At 39.0% G+C, this 11,005-nt stretch overlaps 2 protein-coding genes across 2 annotated transcripts in view; both read right to left on the bottom strand.

The window, feature by feature from the left end:
* Nucleotides 1-2,552, bottom strand: part of uvrag (UV radiation resistance associated gene) — a gene marked incomplete in the record, with an annotated part of 179,241 nt that extends 176,689 nt beyond the window's left edge. Inside the window, 1 exon segment of the mRNA XM_014007924.1 lies at nucleotides 2,257-2,552. Within this exon segment, the coding sequence (XP_013863378.1) occupies nucleotides 2,257-2,364 (108 nt within the window).
* A 2,152-nt stretch (nucleotides 2,553-4,704) lies between these two features.
* The window catches only part of dgat2 (diacylglycerol O-acyltransferase 2), a 21,791-nt gene continuing 15,490 nt past the window's right edge, over nucleotides 4,705-11,005 (bottom strand). The window contains exons 7-8 of the mRNA XM_014007923.1: nucleotides 10,181-10,365; nucleotides 4,705-6,188 (exon numbers count right to left, since the gene is read on the bottom strand). Of these exons, the coding sequence (XP_013863377.1) occupies nucleotides 6,034-6,188; nucleotides 10,181-10,365 (340 nt within the window). The 3' untranslated portion in view covers nucleotides 4,705-6,033. The remainder of the gene's footprint in view (nucleotides 6,189-10,180; nucleotides 10,366-11,005) is intronic.

Here is an 11,005-nt window from a genome sequence, read left to right as displayed (position 1 = left end):
CATCGGACCTGTCCTTCAAATCAAGGAAAAGGAAGGACTTATTTGTCGGCCACATCGGAGGAGTCTTCGGTTTTGGACGGCCTTTGCCGCGGCGCTATGACATATGCAGCCGACGAATTCAGCCTTCGGAGGACCCGGCCTGCTGTTTTGGACACAGCCATATAGCGTCAGTGCTAGCACAAAGGCTAACAGGCTAAGTTGAGGTTCTTCTTCCATGAAGCAGCTCTGTTGTCCTCCATCCATATTTTCAGTTACAGGTTGAGTCATTTCTACCTTCTCCTCTCTGTCAACGCTCTCTGGTTTCATTTCAAAGAGTCGATTGTCAGATATTGTCCAAAATTAATCTTCAGGGTGGATATAGCTCGCTAGCAGGCTCGCACTGAGGACCTAGTTGATGTCATCATTTACCCAGAATGCTTTGCATGTAAATAAAATGGCTCCATCCGTGTTAAAATATATTTTAAAAATGTACAAAACTAAACAGCCTACAGTATTTTTACAGTCTTTATTTTACAGTTAAAATATATGTTTATCAAATAAAGTCTAATGTTACAACTAATCGGGGATCCCTTTAAGAGGCTTTAATAACAGGACTGAGAAAAAGAACACACTCTCACTTTCACTGTTTACCAATGACTCTGTAAGCTCACATTTCTGGTGTGGAAGGAGTGGTGTTTGCTCTTAAAGCTGTACAATATTTAAAAAAAACTAAATTTTCTGAAAGTATTTTATAGTTGTCAATGCAAAATTCTAACTAAATTCTATAAAAACGTTAGCTAAGAAAACGTGTCAACTTTCTGATGTGTGAACTGCAAATAAAGTTTTAAATCTGCTGCCAGTGCAAATAAAAAAATAAAGAGGATATTAATAAGGGCGTTTTAAAGTTTGCACATTGGTACCCTAAAATGCTCAATGCAAATGTGAATGAAAACAATAAGTCCATACACATCAAGAAATCCAAACATGCAGTATGTATGCAGAAAAAATACAAGTTAGATTAAAACAGTAAACTTACTGGTCTAAAATCTAGTTGTTCTGGCAGGGCTTCAACACTTGATCCTTGCTATGTAGATTTGACACTCGGCGTTCTACTTTGACTATTAGAAGCAGATCTTTAATTTCTACCTAATTYTTTTGTCTGAGATTCTACAATTGTCCGATCTAACCAAATCTGTTTACCTGCAAAAAACTACCAGTCACTCAATGACATGAATCAGGCTTCTGCACGGTTTTCAACCCATTCAGATGAGTGCTTCACCCACATTTTAAAATATGCACCACTCACAAAATGTTAGGGATATTTGGGTTTCGGGTGAAATTTCAGCATGAACCTAAAACGCTGTAAAAGCTTCACATGTGAACAAAACATGAACTTCTCTAAACATGAATGCACCTGTTCAGCTAATCTGTATTTCAGTACTTTTTGCACAACTGTCTAAACACTCAAACAAGGATTGATCCATAAATCAACCAATGAATTTCCTGGTTCAATTAGATTTTCTTCAACAGTCCTCTTCATCATGCTGTTTCCATGTTGACATTATTATGAGACCAAGATGACATTTGACATCTAAACATTGATCAACAACAAATATCCCTGACTTTGGAGAATAGTGTGTTTGGAAAATACTAGAGTAACAGCTTGTAAAATTGCACCATTTGATATAGTTCAGAATAAACCTTTACGTTTGACTTCATAATCTGCAGTGAGCAGTAGTTTTACTAAAGTCAGTTAAATAAAGACACCAGAAAACACGAGCTGCAGTTCCTTCAAGTCAATGAATGAATGAATAAATGAATGAAAGAAAGGAAGGAGTGCAAGCCATCAGTAAATTGTCATTATCAGTTTTAATTGAAATGGTTAAACTAGCTCAAAATGATACATATAATTGAAATCAGAATTAAAAAMCTTCAACAACTCATCTGAGCTACAGGAAGCTACACTCGTGTATGTTGACACCGCTATGGCTGTGCAAAAGACGCGGTATGAAATGTCGGGTCCAGATAGGACAATTAAAGACTTGTTTAAAGAACAAGAACGCCACCAGGACAGTTTTACCAGAACATGGTGAGTCTGTGTCCAGACATCTCCATTTAGTTCCTGTAAAGTAGCTGCAACAAGCTAGCTGAGGCTAGTGGCTAAGCCTGACAGGCCCGCCTGGGCAGCAGCTGGAACCGACGCTGCGGACTGCTTCAAACTAAGCACCTTAAAACAAAATCTCCCCACCAAAACCAGTTCAGAGGGCTTGCGTTTACCTGCTGTGATGTGAGCTCTACGTGCAAGGCTCTGGAGGATGAAGCTCCAGAGTTTGTGACAGAGGCGGCGGGGACAGCAAGGAGGACCCGACCGCTGATGGAGTTCATCCTCCTGTCGGCATCAAGCGAGTCCCCGCTTCATTCAACAAAAACATCCCATGCTCGACGTGCGCCACGCTGAGATGAAAGCTCCAAACGCTGCCCGCGACCATGCAAGAGTGTGAGTAAAGCTCTACAACAGCTGTCAGCTAACCGGAGGTAGGTAAACAAACTACAGACATTAGTTCGGAAATCCGTCTCCGGCTAGGAGCTACGTCACCGAGGCTTATGATTGGCTGAAAATAAAYTCAGTCTAAAAGAGGCGGTGTCTATTTCCAACAGATCGTGCTGCTATTGGCTGGAGTAAGTGTTTATCATTAAAGAAGGCGCGAGCTTCCGTTGAAATCTGTCAAATCTGCACAATACAAGGAAGTTGTACAGAACAGCGTGACATGCAGCTGACGCTGAGGCCCAGGAGGCCAGGCTAATGTAATTGTATTCTTTATTAGAGCTTTTCTTTTCTTTTTTTAAGTGAACAGCATAAATGCAATCATATTGGCTTACTGGCTTTCATTAAAAAAATGGCAAAAGAAACCAAAATCTCAAATGCTTCTGATTAACACTAGGTCGTTTTGTTTAGTCTGAGCTTTCCTCACTACTAATATGCTGACTATCCCATTGTTATAGTCTGGCTCCTTTTAAACAAAAAAAGTAACTGAAATTAGGGCAAAAATCCATAAGATTTGGGATACCTAAAGATTATTAATGGTTTAATTTTGAAAACAAGTTTTTATTTAAAATTTGAACTTTTATATTAAGCAGTAAATTTGTCACACCCTCCTATCAATATTTTGTCAAAAGTTTTTGTGCAATATTTTGCAATGATTTGCACAACAACACGAAATAGAATAGCAAAAGCTAGTAAACAAAAAATTACATGCAATATCTTAAACTAACCACCAGGAGGCGATCTGCAGTCATGAACGCTTTTAATCAAAGGACTTTGTATTTCACATTGATTTTTGCTTTCAGTGAATTTGCAAGTTTTGGCAGCACATCCCCTTTTTGTTTTACAGTTATTGATCTGTAGTGGTCCATATCAACACCAACCAGTTTTCTGTGGCTAAAAGGAACCATTGAACTTTAGTTTGAACTTGTACTTTGTACTTCATAGTCTTTATTGAAACCATTACTTGTTCTGCTACAAGGGTTCAAAACAGTGTTGACTTAAAATAACATGACCTGTTATCAGACATTCAGGGCTCTGTACTATTTACCACAGTCTATCTTTGATTCAACTCAAGGATTTTTTTTTTAATTTGCCTTACTAAAAATAGGACAGTATTTTGCAAATAAAATTGCAAATGTATTATTTTTCTATAAAGTTCTATTGTGATATAAAGTAATCTAATCTATATTAATCATATATATTTAATCGCCCTCTTACCTACAGARGTCACCTAATTAATAAATAAGATCCACTTGTGGGAAATCTTTAGGCAGTCAAATGATCTCAGTGTATATAAGGGTGTATTCACACCAGGAAGGTCCTTTGGTCCACTTGTTTGGTGCGGACCTAAAGGGGACTTTATTATTATTATTATTATTATTTGTTTGGTGCGGTTTGCATTCACATTGTGCTTTTTAGCAAACGAACTATAACTTGTAAACAAAGCCACGAGGGTGACAATCATGGCTCCCACTAGACCAAAAGGATGGGGCACACAGACCCAGAAAAAACATGGAAGTCCTGCGGTTCTGATGTGCACATTTTTGCTGATAGTACAATTGCAATAGCATTTAAAATGTCAAAAGTAGCTAATTTAATGGTGGTTTCACGATGAAATTCTAATTTTGGAGCGGTGTCATGTAAATGTGTCTTGCAACCCAAAGGAGACGAGGTGCTCTGCGTGTTCTGACCCACAACATGCTGGCAGCAGAGCTGCTAACAGGAGACGACGAAACATGTATGATTTCAATTTATTTAGCTCAGCAATGGTGACCTGAGAAGTCCAAAAAAGCGCATGTTTAATGCAGTTAGTTCAGTTAGTCTGGTCTGTATTCACATCAAAAGCGAACTGAAGTGAACTGCCCCAGAGTTCGTTTGGAAGCGAACTGAGACCACCTCAAAAAGCGGGTCTCGGTCCGTTTTTTTGATCCGCACCAGAGTTCGCATGAGTGTATTCACACCTGCACAAAAAGTCCGGACCAACGCTGGAAATGAACTCTGGTCCATTTAAAGCGGACAAAATTGTCAGGTGTGAATACAKCCTAAATCTGTATTTTATGAAGGTAGTCCAGTCCTATGCACCTGGCTCATGAATTATTATGACCAATGCTGTACATTTGATGAAATGTAGAAGATAGTAAACAAAGAGGGGGGTGGGGGGAACGACTCACACAAATGTGTCCTGAAAACATAAAAAACTTTAATTTACATATTAGAAGACATGTCTTCCATCACAAAGGGATCTCCTGTTTTTATTATTGATCTGACTTATTGCACAGGGATTACAGTGTTTAGAAAAAAATTCACAATGTTGAGACGAGAAAACTGCTCTTCATCTTCGATCGCATTACTTCTTATCATCYCACTCATCAACTTGCCGAAAGCTTTCACAGGCTGATGGTTACCAGACCAAGATTCTCTGCCTTTATAACAGGCAAAGGCCAGAAACACCTGCTTATACTGACTACCATATTTATTCATGTATAATACAATGTCGAGTATAATACGATAATCATTTTTTGAACTTACGAAGCATAAAAAGCTAATTATCAATAACCCGTGTATAATACTTTACCCCCACTTTACGGATGATTTTTAGGGTAGAATTTCTAGTATTATACATGAATAAATACAGTAACTTACTACAAATAAGGAATCATCAAGAGTAACCCCTATCCTTCGATCACACACAAGGTATGATTATCCAATACATCGAATGGAATCAGATGCCAGATTTGTCCAGAACAAACCTCTTTTAGCTTTATAAATTGCTGCTCTAAATATTTGATAAAGGCCTCCGAACAAGAAATTCAAGGTTTTCATTGCACCGGTGCCAGGGAAATGAGAGAAAAAGCAAAGCAGCACACTGACTTTGTTAAAAGAATCTCATCAAAAGGCACTGTTCTTTAAGACTTAGTCTTCAGAACAAAATACAAAAAGTGCATAAAAAATCATTAGAGGTACAATAGTTGAAACAGGCTTCATCCTCTGCAAAATAGAATTAATACTTTATGGCATCTTACAATCACAGGTGGCAACAAACTTCCGCTTGGCACGTACATACAGTAGAAATCAATGCACTGAAAGAACAACATTCATCTTTGGCTCAATTAACCTTTGGGCTAATCATGATATTAAAGTGGTGTCTACCACTTGCATTGCTTCTGTATTTTGCATTTAGTGTCCTGAAGTGATTACAGACATACAGTAAGACTGCACAGGTAAAACCAGGTGTGGTTTCTAAGCTCTGCTCACAGCTCCAAATGGAGTTTAGCTCCAGTTCAAATAGGTCTCCACAGCTTTCAATGTAGGAGGTGGTGTCACATTGTCCAAGCAAGTACAACAGTGAGAAGCCACTGCTGTGGAAACTTTCCCTGAGCCAGAGCTTTGCTTATGTGCGTGGAAGCAGAGGTTTCTTTAGCTAAAGTCTGCGGGTGAACAGTTTCACAGTCCAGAGATAAACCAGCCACCGGGACAGTTCAGGTCTTCAGCAGGAGCTGCTTGTCCTCTCACTGGACGTGGAGGACGTCGCTCTCTTTCAGACCAAAGCGAGTCTTGTACTTGTTAAAGAGGTTCTGCAGGGACCTGAGGTACATCCCATGGTATAGATCCACCATCGCCTCAGTTGGGTTCTCAATTTTTGGCACTGTTATTGGCTCTCCAACTACAAGAAAAGCAAACAAAGAATTATGACAAAATGCACCTTTCAAAACACACAAGGACACTTCACAACATTAAAAACACAAAATTAAACAATACAAAATGGTTATAAAAACACTAAAACCAAGAAAATAAGAAATTAAAATGAAAAGGCTAACAAACATAAGTTTTGAGTTGTGAAGTGAAGGCCAGTAGAGGGTCAATATTACAGATATCAGAGGGAAGAGCGTTCCAGACTTGGGGAGCAGAGTGAGAAAAGGCTCTGTTTCCCCTGGTGCTGAGGAGGACAGGAGGCACGCTGAGGTGGAGGAAGAACGAAGGGAGCGTGAATGGGTGGTGATGTGCAGGAGATCAGACAAATAAGCAGGGACAATGTTGTGGACGGCCTTGAATGTGTACAAGATTTTGAATGTGACTGGAAGTCAGTGAAGTAGTAAAACTGGGGTGATGTGGTGAAATGAGGAGCTTCTGGTGATGATGTGGGACTGTGAACCAGGATGGAAACAGAGCGTGGGGACAGGGATGGAAATATGCAGACTGGGTAATACAGTATTATTGATGTGAGAGTGAAAAAAGTGAGTGCTGTCAAGAATGACACCCAAACCCTTGATATGAGGGGAGGGAGAAACCAAGGAACTGTGAATGGTGAGGGAGAAACTGTTGACTTTAGATATGGTGGATTTAGTAGAAACTCTGTTTTATCGCTGTTTAATGTAAGGAAGTTAGACATGAACCAGGATTTAATTTCAGCTTAGCAGGAAGTGAGGGAGGAAGGGAATTAGGTGCAGTGGAAGAGCTGGTTGTCATTGGCAAAACAATGGAAGTTGATGTTAAATTTTACAGAAGATATTACTAAGGTGAAGGTAGATGATGAAAACAAGGGGCCCCAGGACAGAGCCTTGGGGCCCACCTGAAGTAAGGAGGAGGAGTGGGATTCGATTGATTTAAGTTGGTTCATGGATTTAACTTGCTTATTTTTTTTTATTTAACTTGCTTATGCTGAAAAAAAAAGTATTTTAAATTTTACTTATAGACTGACTAATCATCTAATAAATGTCCGTTTGTTTGAAAGAAAACTAAGTCTTTAAAGAATCATTCTACAATTCACTTGTTTATATGTTATCAGATTAAATGATTATGATCAAATTTGTTTTTGATACAGTTTTGATTTGTTTAATAATTCGGCACAATCAGCAATTTGGTGCAGCATTCATCTGCTTCTAACGGCACTGACAGTTTCTCTTTTTGCTTTAATTAAATAGTGCCTGCTTCCAAAAACTGAATAACTGTTTTTGTGCACGTTTGTGTGGTGTGGTAGTGATCGAGAGTCGCTAAACACAGACTTTAGGTGCCAACAAATTGTGTGAGAGAGCATGAGAATTTGCAATTTTGCATGCCACTGTACATAAGGTTTGACTAAAACAATTTTAACTTCATTATTTCTCAGCAACAAATGATCTTAGTCTAAAGTTGTTATTAAAGGCAGTGGGATATACAGGTGCTGGTCATAAAATTAGAATATCATGAAAAAGTAGATTTATTTRAGTAATTCCATTTAAAAAGTGAAACTTGTATATTATATTCATACATTACATACAAACTCATATATTTCAAATGTTTATTTCGTTTAATTTTGATGATTACAAATGACAACAAATGAAAATCTCAAATTCAGCATATCAGAAAATTAGAATCTTGTGAAAAAGTTCAAAATGGATGGCACCTGGTACCACACTCTAATCAGCTAATTAACTCAAACCACCTGCAAAGGCCTTTAAATGGTCTTTCAGTCTAGTTCTATAGGCTACACAATCATGGGGAAGACTGCTGACTTGACAGTTGTCCAAAAGACGACCATCGACACCTTGCACAAGGAGGGCAAGACACAAAAGGTCATCGCTAAAGAGGCTGGCTGTTCACAGAGCTCTGTGTCCAAGCACATTTATAGAGAGGCGAAGGGAAGGAAAAGATGTGGTCGAAAAAAAATGTACAAGCAAGAGAGATAACCGCACCCTGGAGAGGATTGTGAAACAAAACCCATTCAAAAATGTGGGGGAGATTCACAAAGAGTGGACTGCAGCTGGAGTGAGTGCTTCAAGAACCACCACACACAGACGTATGAAAGACATGGGTTTCTGCTGTCGCATTCCTTGTGTCAAGCCACTCTTGAACCACAGACAGTGTCAGAAACGTCTTGCCTGGGCTACAGAGAAACAGGACTGGACTGCTGGTGAGTGGTCCAAAGTCATGTTCTCTGATGAAAGTAAATTTTGCATTTCCTTTGGAAATCAAGGTCCCAGAGTCTGGAGGAAAAGAAGAGAGGCACTTCATCCACGTTGCTTTAAGTCCAGTGTAAAGTTTCCACAGTCAGTGATGGTTTGGGGTGCCATGTCATCTGCTGGTGTTGGTCCATTGTGTTTTCTGAGGTCCAGGGTCAACGCAGCCACATACCAGGAAGTTTTAGAGCACTTCATACTTCCTGCTGCTGACCAACTTTTTGGAGATGCAGATTTCATTTTCCAACAGGACTTGGCACCTGCACACAGTGCCAAAGCTACCAGTACCTGGTTGAAGGACCATGGTATCCCTGTTCTTAATTGGCCAGCAAACTCTCCTGACCTTAACCCCATAGAAAATCTATGGGGTATTGTGAAGAAGAAGAAGAAGATGCAATACACCAGACCCAACAATTCAGAAGAGCTAAAAGCCACTATTAGAGCAACCTGGGCTATCATAACACCTGAGCAGTGCCACAGACTGATCGACTCCATGCCACGCCGCATTGCTGCAGTAATACAGGCCAAAGGAGCCCCAACTAAATACTGAGTGCTGTACATGCTCATACTTTTCATGTTCATACTTTTCAGTTGGCCAACATTTCTATAAATCCTTTGTTTTTATTGGTCTTCAGTAATATTCTAATTTTCTGATATGCTGCATAAAGTGCATAAATATGATATGATGCATAAAGTGTTAGTTCTACCACACTGAATTTGAGATTTTCATTTGTTGTCATTTGTAATCATCAAAATTAAACGAAATAAACATTTGAAATATATGAGTTTGTATGTAATGTATGAATATAATATACAAGTTTCACTTTTTAAATGGAATTACTGAAATAAATCTACTTTTTCATGATATTCTAATTTTATGACCAGCACCTTTATGTGTTCTTACATGACCCTTAATTATTGCAGAAAATGCTTCTTACCTCTCTTTTTAAACTAGACATACAAAATGCTTACAACTCAAAAATTATTTCACATAGGAGCTTCAGTTTTTATTTATTCATTTTTTTTGTTCAACTCTGATGAAGGAATATCCATCGGGCCCACCAATGAGCTCAACCCCRCCACTGCCGCTCTGGACCCCCATCTAAAAGCAGGTGTTTGGACATAAATCTTATAAACTCAAGAACTACTTAACATAGGATCTTCAGATTTGTTGCTGTTGTTGTTGTTTAGCTCTCATGAAGGGCTATCCAMTGGGTGCACCAATGAGCACCCCCCAACCCTCACACAAAACAATAAATCTGTTCTGGTGAGTTCTGAGTTCATGTGCATTGTTGCTATGCGAATGTGTGGGGGTCATATATGCTACCACTATACGGTATCTAGTTGTCTTTAGCTATTGCTGCATATACACTGCAAACAGAAACAGTGGTAACATATACAGTATGACCCCCGCTTCACATAGTGAGGTTCACAATAACAGATGTTTGTTGTCAGAAGATGAGACTGACCGAATGAGAGCTTAAGTAGGTTTCAAAGCTTCAGTTTGTGTCTGATCAGCAGATTATGAGCTCTGCAACATCAGGAATGAAGTGTTTTCTGCTCTTTCTGCATCTCTCATGTTGCATCTGCAACAAACCTGAGTTTTACACAAATGTTTTTTAACAAATAAACTGCAATAGTTGCATAAACTGAACTTAAAACATCAACTAGTGTGGTCTGTAGTCACACACACACACACACACACACAAGTCCACCTCACCTATAGTAGTGATGGGGTTGGAAAAAGGCACAATGCCCCAGAAGTGGCCATAGAAAAGACACGGAGCAAAGCCCAGAATCTTCTGCAGCCTTTTCTGCAGAGCCCTCCAGCAGGTCCCCTCCTCAAAGATCACCTGCCTGTAGGCATCGTTCTCTCCAAAGGAATACACAGGAACCAGGTCAGACCTGTCAGAGAACAAAGGAATGTTTTTATTGTTAAACTGACATCATGTCTYAGATTAAAAACATCAAACCCACTATAAATGCTCAGTGAAGTACATAGCAGAATATTTGACCTCTCCCAAAACCCCTGGTTTGGTTCCCAGTCAGGAAAAAAAATACTCATGAGGAAGTTTGTTTTGTTGTGTCATAAAGCTGAGACAGCTTTCAAACAAAACAACACATTTTCCTATTTTTTATATGATTTTTTAATCCATCTATTTCTGAGAACTTTGTGCTGTTTTAGTATTCACATAATAAATCATTCAACCTWTCACAGTTGTTATGACTTTTGGTTTTAACAACTTTTATACTTACTATACTATTACTTATTATCACTATTACACTATATTACTATACGATTCAACTGTATTTACAACCAACCATTTCCCTTAGGAATGCATTGGTATTTCTTCAGCTACTTTAAAAAACATTGGGCCTCATGCAAGAACCGTTCGTACGCACAGATTTGTTCTTAAGTTGTGCGTACGAGTGATTTAGGAGAATTTGTGGCATTCACCAATGTTTTTCAGATACGAACAAAATTTACGAGTGGTCCAGACCTGTCGTAGATTTTACCAGCAGTCAGTCTGCTGTTATCCAGACG

The sequence above is a fragment of the Austrofundulus limnaeus genome, unplaced genomic scaffold (assembly GCF_001266775.1).
Source record: "Austrofundulus limnaeus strain Quisiro unplaced genomic scaffold, Austrofundulus_limnaeus-1.0 Scaffold45, whole genome shotgun sequence".
NCBI lineage: Eukaryota > Metazoa > Chordata > Actinopteri > Cyprinodontiformes > Rivulidae > Austrofundulus > Austrofundulus limnaeus.
Note: the sequence above shows the minus strand (reverse complement) of the source record. Positions and strands in the feature narration are given on the sequence as shown.